General features: G+C 38.0%; 2 protein-coding genes across 6 annotated transcripts in view; one reads left to right on the top strand and one right to left on the bottom strand.

Moving 5' to 3' along the window:
• The window catches only part of LOC124176558 (retinoic acid receptor RXR), a 54,843-nt gene extending 44,692 nt beyond the window's left edge, over positions 1–10,151 (top strand). For 4 of the 5 annotated variants that reach the window (XM_046558006.1, XM_046558001.1, XM_046558003.1 and 1 more), the window contains 2 exons: positions 1,114–1,420; positions 1,633–10,151. In XM_046558006.1, the coding sequence (XP_046413962.1) occupies positions 1,114–1,420; positions 1,633–2,232 (907 nt within the window). In that variant the 3' untranslated portion in view covers positions 2,233–10,151. The remainder of the gene's footprint in view (positions 1–1,113; positions 1,421–1,632) is intronic. The other variant, XM_046558004.1, reaches the window with a different exon arrangement.
• Positions 9,252–11,210, bottom strand: LOC124176567 (translationally-controlled tumor protein homolog). Its single transcript, XM_046558016.1, has 5 exons — positions 11,055–11,210; positions 10,661–10,731; positions 10,383–10,570; positions 10,001–10,272; positions 9,252–9,723 (listed from the first exon to the last, which is right to left on the bottom strand). Exons 1-4 carry the CDS (start codon positions 11,080–11,082, stop codon positions 10,041–10,043), a joined length of 519 nt encoding a protein of 172 aa, XP_046413972.1. The 5' UTR covers positions 11,083–11,210; the 3' UTR covers positions 9,252–9,723; positions 10,001–10,040.
• Between the last annotated feature and the right edge of the window lie 8,338 nt (positions 11,211–19,548).

Below are 19,548 nucleotides of genomic sequence, written 5' to 3'. Positions count from 1 at the left end.
CAATGATCAAGCGTAAGGACTGTTTAATTCAATTCTGGACCACCGTAGTTGCTTTGATCTTAATGTTTATGAGAAACAGAAACTGTAGAGAATAACAGACGGGTGGCAACGACGGGCAGTCTTGCACGCGTGCTAAACATTTCTATATATTTATGCACTGCACTTGTACAAGATCTCGAGCAAGTGTGGATGAAGTAAATGTGTGTAGGATGTTCATTTCGCGCGTAGGATGCATTATTAACTCTTTCAATGCCGCTGTCGTTTTAAGTCATGTCGTTACAGCTGCAGAGCTGAATAATATTTCATATCTAGTCATTCGTATGCATACTTCTTAGAGCAATTATCAGCTCAGACGTTAGTTGTTAATTTTCCAGTTTTGCGAAAGAAAAAAAAAGAAACTAATAATCAATGAATGTGTGTATTTATATGTATATTCAAATAGATTCTAATGAATTTTTGTTAAATTATATCAATGCCGTGAGAATTTGTCTTCAGAGTCTAGTTAAACTAGCAACTAATGCTCGTTCGTTCTGGGAGAAAATCTAACACCGTAAATCTTTTCCCCTAGATCGTTATTCAGAATGCTCTTTAATCCGACAGTCAAATAAAACATGTTGTTTTACACGTTGGGAAATAATTTCACGGGATAAGCGTGTAGAGTGTACTAAAGAAGAGTGAGTGAGTTAGGGAGATTCTGCAGGGTACGCATGCTTCTCTCCGCTGGGTGACTCATGTCTCCGCAAACGCCACTGTTTTTATATTTGGACTGACTCCAAAACTCTGCATGCCTGCCTACTGCAAGCCAAAAAAATATTATTCCGCAAACGATTTATTTCAGTCGGTTTTGTATTTTTATACTCGTTAAGTCCACTCTGGTTGCGAGAAATACCGTGAGTGTAAACTTCGGCGAACATGTTTTCTTTAGTGAGAGAAATGTAATGGTATTTTAATCCAAAGATCGCTGCAAGTCTCACAATAACTCTGATTAACACCTTCTGGCGTTTTAGTCAAGGAAAGGAGTTGCGAATCAGCTCCGAGGCAAGAATAATTTAACACCGATATGCCAAGATTCGGTTATAACTAACGAACGTTTTCCGTTGATTTTAATTGCAGCTGCGAGGGATGCAAGGGTTTCTTCAAACGCACCGTACGCAAAGACTTGTCGTACGCATGCCGGGAAGAGAGGACGTGCATAATAGACAAAAGGCAGAGGAATCGCTGCCAGTATTGTCGGTATCAAAAATGTTTGGTAATGGGCATGAAACGTGAGGCGGTACAGGAGGAGAGACAACGTACCAAGGAAAGAGATCAAAGCGAAGTTGAAAGCACTAGCAGTTTGCACTCTGATATGCCGATAGAGCGCATACTGGAGGCGGAGAAAAGAGTGGAATGTAAAACCGAGCACCAAGGAAATTACGAGGTACGTGTTTAAACCGTTGAGAAGAAATTGCCTTTCCTTCGAGAAGTAAATTTTAAATCTTTGATCTCAGACTGATCAAAGGGAATAGCCAGGAAAGTGAATGTTGCACGAGTATAATTGTATGAATAAAGAACATTTGAAATGTCTTTCATAAAAGAAGAGATCATTGAAAGTTGTAAAAACGAATAAAAACATTGTCTTCACATTTTCAGAACGCCGTAACTAATATTTGCAACGCGACGAACAAACAGTTGTTTCAGTTAGTTGAGTGGGCTAAGCATATTCCTCAGTTTACCTCGCTACCGCTTGAGGATCAAGTACTTCTTCTCAGAGCTGGATGGAACGAGCTACTGATAGCAGCTTTTTCTCACCGGTCTATCGAAGTCAAGGATGGGATTGTTCTTGCAACAGGATTAACTGTTCACGGTGATTCCGCCCGTCAAGCAGGAGTTGGTACAATATTTGAACGAGTGCTTACAGAGCTAGTTGCTAAAATGCGGGAAATGAAAGTGGACAAAACAGAGCTTGGCTGTTTGCGATCGATCATTCTTTACAATCCGGATGCTCGTGGTTTGAAATCCAGGCAAGAGGTCGAGCTACTCAGGGAAAAGGTTTATGCATCGTTGGAGGAATACACCCGCACATCTAGGCCTGACGAACCTGGTCGGTTCGCAAAGCTCCTTTTAAGACTACCTTCGCTACGTTCTATCAGCTTAAAATGCCTCGAGCATCTGTTTTTTTTTAGATTAATAGGAGACGTGCCGATCGATACTTTTCTCATGGAAATGTTAGAGTCTCCATCAGATCCTTAGGAGCAGGAGGTGTGTCGCATTTTAGGGCACGCCGACATGTGACTTCTGACGTATTCTTTTTTCAATCCCATTTCAGAAGCGAAGTATTCGCATTACCACCTATTATGTTTGTTTTTTTTTTTTCTTCTTTTTTATTTTGATTTTTTATTTATAATTATTTTCATTCCCATATCCAGTTTTATCGTTAATACTTTCAAATTCGGGGGCTTATGCGTCAAATGCGTCAGGGTAAAATAATAAAGTGTAAGTTGTAAACCGTAGGTGAAAAAAAGTCAAGGCACGCGTTGTTCTTTGTAAATTGGCGCATAATTTTTTTCTAATTTATAATTGCGTGTAATAATAATAATACTAATAATAATTATAATCATATATCTGTGTACTCGATAAATGTGTATGATATAAATAATTGGGTAGTTGAGACATAGCGTAGGTAGAAAATTCGGTGATGACAAAATTGAGATAAACGTGATACAAATACGGTGCTATTCTATTCTGAAATTTAGCAGTTAAGTATTCAATGTCAAAAATTCTTAGCTATTGCAATTGATGTATTTCTAATGGGCTGTATTGAGATATAACTTCAACTCGATCTTTAATGAACGCTTTATTTAGAAAGGTACGCAGATTATTAATTAATAATTTTTTCCCCTAAACTCGCATCGTTTCCATTGTCTGTCGAAATTTCAATGGTACGATATGTGCACAGGTCAGACGGAACACTGAAATATTTGAACACAGTGTAAGATTTTCTGAATATCAGCTATCTGACTGCAATGAGACTTAGTTACGTAGAAAAGGATATCGGTCAACTAAAATTTTCGGAAAAAATGAATTCAGAGACTTACATGTGAGGTGGTCATAATCGCGAAAATATCACGATACTATGTCGTCATTGATATATTTATTCTGAAACATATCTCAAGAGTAAGTGTCTCTGGCAATTATTTATTGAAATTCTTCAACTACGGCTTACAATTTACACATTCGTTAGTCAGGACACCCGGCAAAACTTAATTGTAACAACAGAAAAGATGAAATTTTGTTATTTTTACTAATAATATGTCAACATAATGGATTGTATTTTTGTTGAACTATGGTTGAATGAACGTAGGCTCCTACATTATAGGTATGCCTGTAGACATATGTTATGAAATAATGTTCCTAAGATAGTTGTTATTTTCACAATTTTTAATTAATCTTTAATTACTATATTATTTCTGCTTTTGTTCGTCTACGATCGAAAGGTAGCGTCAATAATGATTTTTATACATAATCATTGTTTTGGTAAATAAAAATACAATCCAATAATAATATTAACCCAAAAAATCTTGGGTTCAACAAAATATGCAGATATTTGATCACAGTAATTTATTATTCTTCTTCTTCTTCTTATTATTATTATTTGTATATTAGAACAAGCTAAAAGAATTTGATAATTCATTCATTTAACTGTTTCTTTTTTCGATTATGTTTTATGCATCATATGCATGTATGTCACATTACATTGTATTGTGTTATAATATAAGATATTTTAAGGTTCGATTATACTGTATACACAATATAGATAAATAGATAGAGAAAGAAGATCTGTAGCATAATTCTCGGAAAATTGAATGAAATCTTCAAAATAATAAATTCGAACATCAGTTCAGTTGACGGTAAAAAATTCACAATCGCAATTGTTGTATTTTTTATCCATTAGGGTTTTTTCAAAACTGATGACGGAGTTACAGTCTGTCAGTTATTAAAAATATTTAAATAACGTAAAAATGTTATTTCCGAGTCTATAGGAATGTCTGACTAGTTATCAAAAAGACGGGTCGTTGCGGAGATATTTTCTTCACAACGACTTATTACGTGTGATCTAAATTTTTACAACTACCACGCATAATATGGAAACTCTACAACGTTAAAGCTAAATATATTATACTTATATACATATGTATATAGTTTCATTAATGATACCGTGGATAAAATTGAATTTGTTAGGTACTCGGTGAATCACCGATTCAGTTTACTGGTTGACAAGTTGTGCTTTGAATCTGATCTAAAGATAATGCATTGAATTGATATTTTCCTGTTGTAGATCATTTGAAATCAGAATCAAGCATAGATAAATTTCGATTACGATTATTCGTGTTAAATTAATCGATAGAAGAGAATGCTGATAATCAAAGTAAATGAGGTGAAAATCGGGCAATTTACATTTTTGTTATATTTTTCAAATAATGGAGGCATCAATATTCTTGCCGGATTCAAGACCCTCAACTATTTAAATATTATTCTTTGTAGGAAAATAAATGCGAAAAATTGAACACAACTATGATCAAAAATGTTGCGTCATCTTACTGCGAAGCCAAATAATCAACATGTTCACATAGCAGCGAATTAATTCCTCATGTGTCTTTAAAAGGATTCTTTGCTATCGTATGGTCGATAATTTCGCATCTTCTAGTATTAATTATTTTATCAATCATAGGTGGATGATCATACCTATTACGATATGAATAGATTCTTAAATTATAGAAATTACTATTATTGTATTATTAAAAATATTTCTATTTGCGTGTGATTGCCTACGATTGTTAGAGCTGTTGGTTATTGTTATGGGCTTGAAGAGGAAGAAGTAGAGAAATTGAAGAGAGTATTTACTGTTGTCCTCGCATGATGATTATTATCAAATTGGAAACTTTTATTTCCTAATTTTAATTTTTTTTTTTTTTTTTTTTTTACTGCATTAGAGTTGAAATTATTCCAAGCAACTGCAAGTTTATAATACATTTTATTCAGCTTATCGGAAAGTACGAAATTTAAAATGGGGATTCAGAAACGAATTTGAAAAGTGGATAAAATGTTATGATAAAATGTATTACTTATTAGCGAACTTGTTTGTTGACGTTAATGAATTATAGGCCAAATAACACCGGAACTAAAAAGCATAAAAAAGTATGGAATGCCTAGATATTCTTGATGTATTTTGTCAATTTTGCAGGAAGTTAGTGTGATGACTTTTCATAACGTTAGGTTTTGTATACTATGCTATTGTGTAAAAATGTGAACAATTCCCCTAATTACATATGCGTAAATATATGAAGAAAATTATTTATAATCTGTATAAATAAGTTATTATTATTCCGTAAATAGTACGTTTGTTTCACAATTCGATAGAAATGTAACCGTTGGTATGAAATTGTTTCGAACATTTAACAGAATTGTGGGGTGCGAGTGTTGTTACCTGTGCATAGATTTTCAATATAAATAAATAATAAATATATAAATGTTACTATAAAACAAAAATATCTATATTTCTAAATTGTAACTCATCTTTTAATGAACACATACAATACGAAAACCTCAGTAGCCGGTCAGTAGATTAGATTTTATTAAGCTACAAATATTTAATATTACAAGTAATATTCAATTGTGCATTATATTGCGCGATATATACGATGTTATAATTGTAATAAGGAAATATAACATTACATTTAAAAAATAACTAATCAATCCCTGATATAAATGATACAAAAGCTGATGATAATATTATACATAATTTTTGGTTACAAATGTCAACGTAAAATGAAATATTATTAGACTTTAGACTATGAACGATCAGTTATTGTTCAACACCGTCGTCTTTGGTCTATTACTAGTATACGCTTTTTGCCATATGTCGTTTCATAATATAATTTAGATAAATGGAATAATACGATGCTCAAATTGTATTTAACGTTTTCTCAGCTTAGCGCGCATTATGTCTTAAAAATAAAACACAAGTAGGAGTATTGCAATATTTCACCAGATAATATACGCTTCGAAAGATAAAGTTTTCGTTGAAAAGATGAAAAGTCAAAGGTTTGTTCTATTTTAAAAAATGTATTACAAGTAGAACCTTGCTAATCCGAGGTATTGCCGGCTCACCTTAGCTTGGGTAATCAAAAAACTCGAACAACACCGACTAGAGAAATAACAATACATGCGTGAGTGATCAGAAATATTAATTATATTTTTCTTCATGAGCAATCATTCTTGAGCTGTTATGAGCTCATGTGTCATTAACCAGGGTTCGTACGCACAGGGAAAACCTGGAAAACCGAGAAAACTCAGGGAGTTTCTTGCAGCAGGGAAAAGCCAGGGAATTTCGAAAATAAGACTAGAATTTTAAGTTTCTTGAAGAAATAAACTCGTTCTTATACGTACATTACTTGATATCTAACCTCCTCTCGTTTTTTTCTTACTGAAAATCGCTGGCTGTTGTTTGTAAATTAGTAGTCGGACACTGAATTAATTATAAGATAATATTGAAGGTATTAGTATTAATATGCAAAAAAATTGTCATTAATCAGCGGCATATTTCTTGGAAGGTTACTGAAAAAAATCATATTTTCAGGCTGGAACACCTGGAAAAGTCAGGGAATTTCGAGTTCCAAAAAGCGCACGAACCCTGTTAACTCAACTACGTTAAAAAAGGATAGAAATACAAATACAATTACATTTTCAGGGAAAGCAGATCACAAAAGCAAAGATTAACCACAATGGATGTATTTACTAGGAGTTAACAAAAAGTAGATATTTTTATCTATCGCAGAGAAGACGATCTTCAACAATTGCGAACATGGATGAAGCAGGCTCAGATGAGCAAGGTCTAGATTCTGTTTCAACATTATTGTTCCAATGGTCAGTTAATTCTTGTCATTCACTTATTGATCGAACAGTGTTAAATTATTATAAGTCATTAGGATCTTAATTATGGCAGAAAAATTGCAAGACAATTACTTTCAGAGACAAAACTAGACCAGTACAAAAACTTCTATCAATGAAAATTCCTCTTGCAGTTTGAGCAAGATTTATCATGACCGCTTATTAAAAAGTAGTGATTCTCCTACTAACTTACTGTACCTTCATGAGAGCTAAGCTAGTAAATTATATAAGTGCCAGAGTACTAACTTTCCTCAATCTAAATGTCGTATAAAACAATACTTACACATTACTGTTACTGATGTATGTATATAATATATACCATGCACTATATCTTTAAAATAGTCTAATATATTATTAGGATCGTCTGTAACACATTATGCATACACAGTTGTATAAATTGAACTTACACGTTTTGTAATGTTGGCTCAAAAATTTTGACAGGGATTTTTCTCGACCGCGTGAAAAGTATGAAGGACGCTTTTTTGGTGTCTACGGTCAAATGAATGAAAGAATTATGAATTGACATTTGGCCCTATCGAGGAAAGGGGATTTTTTCCTTAATCAACCTCTGATCATGATAGATTCTAACATGATGAATTTACAACCTGTTATTTCCACAGATAATGACTCGGCTTTCATCTTGACTTGCGATGTCTCCGAATCACTTTTCTGTGTTTGTGTATTATACCTTTCCACGCTGGAGTCAGCGGTCCACGGATGTATGTATAATTTTTCGGCACTGATACCGTTTTCTATGTATTTGAGTATAAATCACGTGATTGCTACATTTCCTCTCTTTTTCTTTTTTCTTTGTCAGTTTTATAATTCATTACTACACTCGTATAATACCGTGACATAGTTCTCTTACAACATTGTTCTTATAAATAAAATGTTTTAGTTTTGAGGGGTGCCTCTCCCCCTCCCCGATTAAGAACGAAGCGTCAATCCATAATTCTTTGATTCATTTGGCATCGACACCCAAAAAACGTTCTTCTTGGCTCAAGAACGCGCATGTAGCTTAATAATTGAAAATTAAATTTATTGATTACAACCGTGTGCGGCCAATCTTCTCTTAGACATCTTCTTCATTAACAATAAGTTTTGTAGAATGAAACAGGTTGGTTGGCTCTACAGAATGAACATTCCAGTTTTTCACTGGAGCCAATTGCACTACGCAATTTATATGATCCCCAAAGTTACAGCGGTCGATTCCACTAGAATTTACCTTACAAATAGCTGAATATTTTATCTCTTTGATACGATGCTATTTTTTAAAGTTTTAATTCTGTAAAAACGATGAAGTGATAATCATCTAAAGAAATTGATTACCTCGAAATTCAATTTCAACACGGATTAATATTTACTGATTTCTTTTGCGACAGATCAAAATCAGCTGTCTAGACTTGATCCTCTTTCTCACCTAGCGATTTTATTTTTATTTTCTATTAGACGTGTAAGAATTCTCATCTGTAGTATATAAAAATTAGTTATAACTTTATGCGATATTCTATGCATAATTGGCAAAAAAAATTGTTTTAGGATAGGTAAATTCACTTACGTATACATATGATTATAATAGACACATAGATGTGACATTATGTGTGTTATACTATACATAATATATTTATATGATGTATAGTAATATATATATATATACATATATGTATAAACATATACCTAGATATAAACGCTTTTGTAAACGTCAAAATATTTTCAGTAATAGGAAAGAAGCACATGTGTCAGGTTTTAGAATGTCATTTAATCATTATCAGAGTAATCACTGTTTTGTAAAGAGGAAGAGTAATATATTATTGATGAAAGACTAGAGAAAGATATGGAGAAGACCAGTTAACACAGAATAATTGTACATATTATTATATAGTAAACTAAATTAATATTTTCATGTGTACTTTATAAAAAATATGATGATGGTGATTTGTAACAATTCTCAGTCGAATTTGTGACGGTAACGCGAAGATATAGTACGACTGTCTATTCCAATTTTGTCTAAATATAATATTTTTACGAAACTTTCAGTTTTATTAAATCAATATCTATGTGTATATCTGAAAAATTAAATACATACCTCATCTACCTCTAATTTTTATTATTTTTTTTTTTTACGTCATACCATGACGATGGAAAAGTATTGTCACTTCGAGCAAAATATTGCTGGCTTGTTTTAATCATTACCGCTTATGGTGTAATTTATAATCCATGAAATAAAAACATCTTCTAATTTTAATTTTTGCTAATGGAAAAAAATATATACATACAAGTTGAAATTGATGTTGAGGTATTTAAAGGAACAAAAGACCAGATTATGAAAACGTCAATAGTTTATTTCGTCAGGCATAGGTGTATCGAATTTATTTCAGAAACAAAAATAATTAATATTGATGTAACAGCTGTAAATAATTCACAATGCATTATTGATCGAAGTGTTGTGCTACCGTCTTCTTTCCCCATCTTCCATTCCGTAATAAATACAAGTGTATAAATTAAATCTGTTAAGAGAAGTGGTAATCAAAAAATAAATAGACTAACAATCATGTTTAGTCTCACAAGTTGGAGGTCATGTCTTTAAAGTAAGAGCTGAATGCGACAAGTGATAAATATTTATCTGAGTAATCTGAGTATGTACAGTTTAGAAAGACAATCAAATAGTGTTTAATATTGTTTAGGTTTCTTTTTGATAAATAAAACTGCAATTGATACAGGAAATTGGAAGGGTTATTTGTAACTTAATTTCACAGCGGCGTCGCCATGTGGGCAGTCTTAGCTTCAGCTTATCTGTAACACGTAAAAATAGAAGATATGTAGAATTAAACTAAAAATATTTGAACCAGTTCAGAAACGAGAGTGCAACCACATCGTTGACAAATTCTGTTTGATTTACGTAGACGCTACAATAACTAAAAATATTGTAACGGGAATTCAGTCACCAATTTTATATAACATGTTTGTGCATCGGTTAACAGATAACATATGTTGACCGAGAATTTCCATGTATAAGACCAGCTGTTGCATATAGCTGATCAAATTTTTATGAAATATGGTATAAACTTACAAAATTTTTTTCCACAATTTGTTTCATATCTAAGAATTATTTAGAATTTCTCTTCATCTAGGCCGTGCTTAAAGAACATCAGTACCGGCACTGAGTCACCGTCGATATCACGGTATTCCATTAGACCAACAATTCCATCAATATCCATTGATTCGCCAGTGAAAAATTGTAGCTCCTTGAATCTTGAGAGAATATCTTTCATGACTTTGTTCATGTTGGTCTTAAAAATTTCAACCTGATCTGGTGCCTTCTCTTCCAGTTTAGCAACTAGTCTGAAATTAAGAGAAGTGCAAAAATTTAGTCAATTAAATTAACGTGACAAGTAAAGAATGAATAAACATGGTTTCAAGCATTGACTGTAAAAAAATATGTTAACACTTACTTCTTCATGTAATCCTTGAGGTACAGAGTGTAGGACTTTTTGTCATGGAAGGCAAAAGTTTCTTGAAGACGATGATTCAGTACTACATCAACTCCTGATTCAACAGCTTCATCCGTACCTTCGTCAGCTTCTTCAGCTGACGGGTTGAATCCTGCTATTTCGATTGATCCAGCCTTGCGTGTGACAAGCTGAAATGTGGCGTGAGTGTTAGATGCGACGTGTAAGGACGTCAATAACATGTCAAAGAATCGAGGTAATTGGAAAGGTAATATACTTACTCTACCATACACTTCGTAGAGGACGTCATCGACCAGTTTTATTTTATAGGTATCTGAGAACATCTCATCACCTGGAATGCGTAAAATAAACGATGAAACATATGTATTCATAGGTTACCTTGGAAGAAAGTGAAATCTAGATGTGTAAAATATCTTCTTCATAATCTTGAAACAAACTAATATGAAATAATTGAGTGATTTGTATGATTTTAGCATAAGAACGTATGGTTGGATTACTAGAGCTGACCGAGATTGCTATGTGACAAAGGAGGCTTATCGAAATGTCACTTTGAAATTTAGTTGATAATGAACGTTTCATAATTCCGGTATAGAATTACAAATTTAGAAAATTCGTATTGTAAAAAACAGGATAAGTTTAGCGAAATATAATTACCGGTGAAAATATCTTTGTAGATCCTCATTGTGGAAGATGGAGAAAGATTTGTATACAGCTAAAACTAAATAAGACGCAGTCACTCGATAGAGCGAACCGGAAAGGACGGTGCTAAAATGGATCGACGACAGGGCGGATAATGCGCAAGACAATGCGCAACATCCGGTTTATTCGCATTTGCACACAGCGACGTCTATTGGCATCTCAGAATCCTATGGATGGTGAATTTTAGGCCTGTAGCGTCGGTAGCGTTGACTGAAAATGTATAAAGTCTGCTAGTCCACTGGCGCTTTCCGTAACCAAAAACCACGAAATAAATACTAGGAGACCGAACTCCGCAGGCAAGGTTTGGCTCATTTTACCGCATGAGAAAGGCCAAGTCCGCAGAACGAAATAGCTACATGCTCGCGCATGCGCTGTACGCAGTATAGCCGTGTCTTTTGCTATCTCACAGGGAGTACGTTCCACTTTACGCTCGCAAGGCCCTCGAACGCGACCGCTAAAATTCTCGTTCCATTAACATAAAAAGACCGCGAGCGTGTAGGCAATAGTTATAGGTGGAACGCACACGCGTTTGGTGAAAGCCTACTCTGACCCACCTATCTCGTGTGGAAGTTGTGGAACGTATCCAGAGAGTGCGAGTGAAAGACTCGCACTTAACGACGTAACAATTTTAAATTTTAGGGAAGTGAGAATATGTTATGAGTTTAAATTTATAACGAGTTACGAGACTTGTAGAATCTTTATGATATTGTAATAACTTGACGTCAAGACACTCCTGCGTCTCTTGATCCTCTGTTTCTTGCAAGAATAATAATAATATGCGACCGCATGGATGTTTTATGTTTTCCTTGCGTGATTGATAATCATGCGTCATAACCTCGCTATACGCAGTCGTTGACTGAAGAATATAACGACAGATGTAAGATGTGATGAATTTACCCCTGGGTAAATTTTTGTGACCAGTTTTCGACGGGTAAGTGGGCCCAGGTGGGCTACCTAACGGGTTCGCACCCCCGCGACATGCGTAGCAACGAAAGTAGTGTCGGTATGGAAACTTGAGATTGAGTCGGTACAAAGTTAGTATGTAAGGCTACTTGACGATTGCGACTTGGAAATGTCGATGAGCTGGATCATCCCCGTGAGAAGACGCGTAACCGCGTCCGCCGCCAACCACCGCTACAACCTCCAAGCACCTCCAACCACCGTCGACCACTTCCTCCCACCTCCGACCATCTTCGCCGTCCTCGTCTACCTCGACCCTGTCCTTTTCGTCGTTCTCGTCCTCCTCAACCGCCACCGATCACTTCCTACCCCCTTCAACCACCTCCTGCCACCTCCTGCCACCTCCTACCACCGCCAAACACCTTCGACCATCTCCGTCCACCTCCTACCACCCCTTGCTACCGTTCACCACCTCGTACCACCCCTTGCTGCCGTTCACCACCTCGTACCACCCCTTACCACCTCCTACCACCTCCTACCATTTCCGAACACCTCCGACTACCCCATAACACCTCTTACCAGCTTAGACTACCCCCTACCACCTCCGACCATCTCCGACCACTTTCGTCCTCTTCGTCCCCCCGCTCCGCCTTGTGTTCTATAACATTACTACGCGTAATTATTCCAACAACCTTTCATTTACTCTCTCGATCTAGAATTTTCGTAGCCTTACAATCGAAATGCTGTTTTAGCTACTCGCAAGTGAAGTATCTACGTTGCGCAGAGAAGCAGAATTGTTTTTCGAAAAGTATTCGTGAGGAGAAAAATTCAGAGTAACTGTAATACATCAGGGATGCGCTAATTTTGATCGAGATGAAAGAGATGCTCTGTATACATATAATACAGTATTTGACGCAGTGTTCTGATTTAAAGACCTAAAAAGGTGATTGCCGGCGATTCCTTTTTTTGATAGGGAGAGATAGAACGAAGCTTCTGAAAACTTCGAGTGTATTTTAACACACTTTTGAAAGGTACGAGCAAAAATTTTGAATATCCAATTGTCGCAGAACGGCAGCGTTATTAGCTCACAGAATATATCTTCAGTCAACAGCTGACCATCGAAGGGCCTAGCCGCTTGAGTCTGGAATCGGCAGGAAAGATAAAGCGCGTATTTCTTATCTGAAATGCAAATACTAAAATCATTATACATCATACATCATACATCATACAACATCATACATTCTACATCATACATCATCCATAGTACTACAGTTCGAAACCAAAGTTTGGATGTTCGGATGTTCAGAAAGTGACGTCACCCAAAATTTTTTTCTCCCGACGTGATCGATCTATATAGACGAAAATCAACTAGCCAAATTCATCAGTCTGGAAACAACCGCGCAGTACAGTGGACGTATGAGAATCGCGCTCCGCATATTTAGAGTACCGGGTTGTCTACCTCCATCTTTCCTGTACTCCGGGTCCGCTGTCTGATGCGACTCGAGTTCTAGAACAAGCGCTCCGTAGTTTCTATGCTCCAGGTCCGCTACCTGGTGAAACTCGACTTCCAGGTCAAGCGCTCCGTAGTTTCTGCGCTCCGGGTCCGGTACCTGGTGAAACTCGACTTCCAGGACAAGTGCTCCGTAGTTCTGACTGTCCTGGTACTTGACCTGGTGACTTTTAACCTTCAGGGCTAATTTTCCGTAGTTCTAGCTGTCCAGGTTCTTGAACAAGTGACTTTTGACCAAGCGCTGCGTAGTTTCTGCGCTCCAGGTCCGGTACCTGGTGAAACTCGACTTCCAGGACAAGTGCTCCGTAGTTCTGACTGTCCAGATTCTTCACTTGGTGACGTTTGAACAAGCACTCCGTAGTTTCTTCGCTCCAGGTCCGCTACCTGGTGAAACTCTACTTTCAGTACAAGCGCTGCGTAGTTTCTGCGCTCATGGTCCACTACCTGGTGAAACTTGACTTCTAGGAAAAGCGCTCCGTTGTTCCTGCGCTCCGAATCCGCTACCTGGTGAAACTCGACTTCAGGGACAACCGCTCCATAGTTTCTACGCTCCAGGTTCGCTACATGACGAGATCACACTCAGTAATATTATCGGAAGGATGTGCCTAAAGTTCGAAAGGTAGCGCATGAATGAATGAATGCATGAATGAATACCTTTTTGAGGGTCAAGTATGTCGAAAAAAAAGGTCGAAAATTCGACCCTGAGAATGAAAGGGCTCCCTAATTTTCAATTTTGCACTTTGTCATCGTTTTTTAGGTACATCCTTCTCCTTAATATGTCAATAAACGAATAACACTTGTTAAATCTTTTTCAGATCAACAGCAAAAGAGTGACCACGGTAGCACTTTTCGATGTCACGGAAAACAGGCGTCCCAAGACCCTTAATAACGCCACCATTTTGTGTATGATCGCAACAAAAATAATTGTTTCTCACCTTTGATGCTTCAATAAAATTATTTTGAAATTTGGATATAATGAGATAATTTTTTCCCCTCTATTAAAATTATCGAAGAATACATATTTTTCACGCTTCCAAAGGGATTTCTCCCCTTATATCGAATCTGAGACCAAAAATTTTCGGCTCCAAAAATGAAAAAAAAGCAAGGCTCTTTGCATTTTTGGCGAAAATTTTGGCGATTTTGAAAAGTGCTGGAATCAATTCTCTCAGGCAATATTCCGACGTAATTTTGCGAGAGAAATCGATTGGGCGCTGTCCCAATACGCTGCGATCAACGCATCGAAAGTTACGGCCAAAAAACGAAAACCTGTGTTCTCGACATTTTTCAGCAGGTGCTTTTTCCTCCGTCATTTCTCTGCTGTTGATCCCACGCTCTTTTCGCTGCGTTTTCTGAGTTCCTGGGGGTCCAATTGGTCAGAAAAGGGTCATACAAATCGAATCAGAGACTAAAAGTTTTTCGCCCAAAAAATCAGCAAGGCTAACCCCTTTGCATTTTTGGCGAAAATTTTCGCGATTTTGAAAAGTGCTGGAATAAATTCTTTCTGGCACTATTCCGACGTAATTTTGCGAGAGAAATCGATTGGGCGCAGTCCCAATACGCTGCGATCAACGCATCGAAAGTTACAGCCAAAAAACGAGAACCTGTGATTTCGACATTTTTCAGCAGGTGCTTTTTCCTCCGTCATTTCTCTGCTGTTGATCCCACGCTCTTTTCGCTGCGTTTTCTGAGTTCCTGGGGGTCTAATTAGTCAGGAAAGAGTCATTTGAATCGAATCGGAGACTAAAAGTTTTTCGCCCAAAAAATCAGCAAGGCTAACCCCTTTGCATTTTTGGCGAAAATTTTCGCGATTTTGTAAAGTGCTGGAATAAATTCTTTCTGGCACTATTCCGACGTAATTTTGCGAGAGAAATCGATTGGGCGCAGTCCCAATACGCTGCGATCAACGCATCGAAAGTTACGGCCAAAAAACGGAAACCTGAATTTTCGACCTTTTTCAGCAGGTGCTTTTCCTTCGTCATTTCTCTGCTGTTGATCCCACGCTCTTTTCGCTGCGTTTTCTGAGTTCCTGGGGGTCCAATTGGTCAGAAAATGGTCATACAAATCGAATCGGAGACTAAAAGTTTTTCGCCCAAAAAATCAGCAAGGCTAACCCCTTTGTATTTTTGGCGAAAATTTTCGCGATTTTGAAAAGTGCTGGAATCAATTTTCTCAGGCAATATTCCGACGTAATTTTGCGAGAGGAATCGATTGGGCGCAGTCCCAATACGCTGCGATCAACGCATCAAAAGTTACAGCCAAAAAACGAGAACCTGTGTTTTCGACATTTTTCAGCAGGTGCTTTTTCCTCCGTCATTTCTCTGCTGTTGATCCCACGCTCTTTTCGCTGCGTTTTCTGAGTTCCTGGGGGTCCAATTGGTCAGAAAATGGTCATACAAATCGAATCGGAGACTAAAAGTTTTTCGCCCAAAAAATCAGCAAGGCTAACCCCTTTGCATTTTTGGCGAAAATTTTCGCGATTTTGTAAAGTGCTGGAATAAATTCTTTCTGGCACTATTCCGACGTAATTTTGCGAGAGAAATCGATTGGGCGCAGTCCCAATACGCTGCGATCAACGCATCGAAAGTTACGGCCAAAAAACGGAAACCTGAATTTTCGACCTTTTTCAGCAGGTGCTTTTCCTTCGTCATTTCTCTGCTGTTGATCCCACGCTCTTTTCGCTGCGTTTTCTGAGTTCCTGGGGGTCCAATTGGTCAGAAAAGGGTCATACAAATCGAATCGGAGACTAAAAGTTTTTCGCCCAAAAAATCAGCAAGGCTTACCCCTTTGTATTTTTGGCGAAAATTTTCGCGATTTTGAAAAGTGCTGGAATCAATTTTCTCAGGCAATATTCCGACGTAATTTTGCGAGAGGAATCGATTGGGCGCAGTCCCAATACGCTGCGATCAACGCATCGAAAGTTACGGCCAAAAAACGGAAACCTGAATTTTCGACCTTTTTCAGCAGGCGCTTTTCCTTCGTCATTTCTCTGCTGTTGATCCCACGCTCTTTTCGCTGCGTTTTCTGAGTTCCTGGGGGTCTAATTAGTCAGGAAAGAGTCATTTGAATCGAATCGGAGACTAAAAGTTTTTCGCCCAAAAAATCAGCAGGGCTTACCCCTTTGTATTTTTGGCGAAAATTTTCGCGATTTTGAAAAGTGCTGGAATCAATTCTCTCAGGCACTATTCCGACGTAATTTTGCGAGAGAAATCGATTGGGCGCAGTCCCAATACGCTGCGATCAACGCATCGAAAGTTACGGCCAAAAAACGGAAACCTGAATTTTCGACCTTTTTCAGCAGGCGCTTTTCCTTCGTCATTTCTCTGCTGTTGATCCCACGCTCTTTTCGCTGCGTTTTCTGAGTTCCTGGGGGTCCAATTGGTCAGAAAAGGGTCATACAAATCGAATCGGAGACTAAAAGTTTTTCGCCCAAAAAATCAGCAAGGCTAACCCCTTTGCATTTTTGGCGAAAATTTTCGCGATTTTGTAAAGTGCTGGAATAAATTCTTTCTGGCACTATTCCGACGTAATTTTGCGAGAGAAATCGATTGGGCGCAGTCCCAATACGCTGCGATCAACGCATCGAAAGTTACGGCCAAAAAACGGAAACCTGAATTTTCGACCTTTTTCAGCAGGTGCTTTTCCTTCGTCATTTCTCTGCTGTTGATCCCACGCTCTTTTCGCTGCGTTTTCTGAGTTCCTGGGGGTCCAATTGGTCAGAAAATGGTCATACAAATCGAATCGGAGACTAAAAGTTTTTCGCCCAAAAAATCAGCAAGGCTAACCCCTTTGCATTTTTGGCGAAAATTTTCGCGATTTTGTAAAGTGCTGGAATAAATTCTTTCTGGCACTATTCCGACGTAATTTTGCGAGAGAAATCGATTGGGCGCAGTCCCAATACGCTGCGATCAACGCATCGAAAGTTACGGCCAAAAAACGGAAACCTGAATTTTCGACCTTTTTCAGCAGGCGCTTTTCCTTCGTCATTTCTCTGCTGTTGATCCCACGCTCTTTTCGCTGCGTTTTCTGAGTTCCTGGGGGTCCAATTGGTCAGAAAAGGGTCATACAAATCGAATCGGAGACTAAAAGTTTTTCGCCCAAAAAATCAGCAAGGCTTACCCCTTTGTATTTTTGGCGAAAATTTTCGCGATTTTGAAAAGTGCTGGAATCAATTTTCTCAGGCAATATTCCGACGTAATTTTGCGAGAGGAATCGATTGGGCGCAGTCCCAATACGCTGCGATCAACGCATCGAAAGTTACGGCCAAAAAACGGAAACCTGAATTTTCGACCTTTTTCAGCAGGCGCTTTTCCTTCGTCATTTCTCTGCTGTTGATCCCACGCTCTTTTCGCTGCGTTTTCTGAGTTCCTGGGGGTCTAATTAGTCAGGAAAGAGTCATTTGAATCGAATCGGAGACTAAAAGTTTTTCGCCCAAAAAATCAGCAGGGCTTACCCCTTTGTATTTTTGGCGAAAATTTTCGCGATTTTGAAAAGTGCTGGAATCAATTCTCTCAGGCACTATTCCGACGTAATTTTGCGAGAGAAATCGATTGGGCGCAGTCCCAATACGCTGCGATCAACGCATCGAAAGTTACGGCCAAAAAACGGAAACCTGAATTTTCGACCTTTTTCAGCAGGCGCTTTTCCTTCGTCATTTCTCTGCTGTTGATCCCACGCTCTTTTCGCTGCGTTTTCTGAGTTCCTGGGGGTCCAATTGGTCAGAAAAGGGTCATACAAATCGAATCGGAGACTAAAAGTTTTTCGCCCAAAAAATCAGCAAGGCTAACCCCTTTGCATTTTTGGCGAAAATTTTCGCGATTTTGTAAAGTGCTGGAATAAATTCTTTCTGGCACTATTCCGACGTAATTTTGCGAGAGAAATCGATTGGGCGCAGTCCCAATACGCTGCGATCAACGCATCGAAAGTTACGGCCAAAAAACGGAAACCTGAATTTTCGACCTTTTTCAGCAGGTGCTTTTCCTTCGTCATTTCTCTGCTGTTGATCCCACGCTCTTTTCGCTGCGTTTTCTGAGTTCCTGGGGGTCCAATTGGTCAGAAAATGGTCATACAAATCGAATCGGAGACTAAAAGTTTTTCGCCCAAAAAATCAGCAAGGCTAACCCCTTTGCATTTTTGGCGAAAATTTTCGCGATTTTGTAAAGTGCTGGAATAAATTCTTTCTGGCACTATTCCGACGTAATTTTGCGAGAGAAATCGATTGGGCGCAGTCCCAATACGCTGCGATCAACGCATCGAAAGTTACGGCCAAAAAACGGAAACCTGAATTTTCGACCTTTTTCAGCAGGCGCTTTTCCTTCGTCATTTCTCTGCTGTTGATCCCACGCTCTTTTCGCTGCGTTTTCTGAGTTCCTGGGGGTCCAATTGGTCAGAAAAGGGTCATACAAATCGAATCGGAGACTAAAAGTTTTTCGCCCAAAAAATCAGCAAGGCTAACCCCTTTGCATTTTTGGCGAAAATTTTCGCGATTTTGTAAAGTGCTGGAATAAATTCTTTCTGGCACTATTCCGACGTAATTTTGCGAGAGAAATCGATTGGGCGCAGTCCCAATACGCTGCGATCAACGCATCGAAAGTTACGGCCAAAAAACGGAAACCTGAATTTTCGACCTTTTTCAGCAGGTGCTTTTCCTTCGTCATTTCTCTGCTGTTGATCCCACGCTCTTTTCGCTGCGTTTTCTGAGTTCCTGGGGGTCCAATTGGTCAGAAAATGGTCATACAAATCGAATCGGAGACTAAAAGTTTTTCGCCCAAAAAATCAGCAAGGCTAACCCCTTTGCATTTTTGGCGAAAATTTTCGCGATTTTGTAAAGTGCTGGAATAAATTCTTTCTGGCACTATTCCGACGTAATTTTGCGAGAGAAATCGATTGGGCGCAGTCCCAATACGCTGCGATCAACGCATCGAAAGTTACGGCCAAAAAACGGAAACCTGAATTTTCGACCTTTTTCAGCAGGCGCTTTTCCTTCGTCATTTCTCTGCTGTTGATCCCACGCTCTTTTCGCTGCGTTTTCTGAGTTCCTGG

The sequence above is a fragment of the Neodiprion fabricii genome, chromosome 2 (genome assembly GCF_021155785.1).
Source record: "Neodiprion fabricii isolate iyNeoFabr1 chromosome 2, iyNeoFabr1.1, whole genome shotgun sequence".
In the NCBI taxonomy this organism is placed as follows: Eukaryota; Metazoa; Arthropoda; class Insecta; order Hymenoptera; family Diprionidae; genus Neodiprion; species Neodiprion fabricii.
Note: the sequence above shows the minus strand (reverse complement) of the source record. Positions and strands in the feature narration are given on the sequence as shown.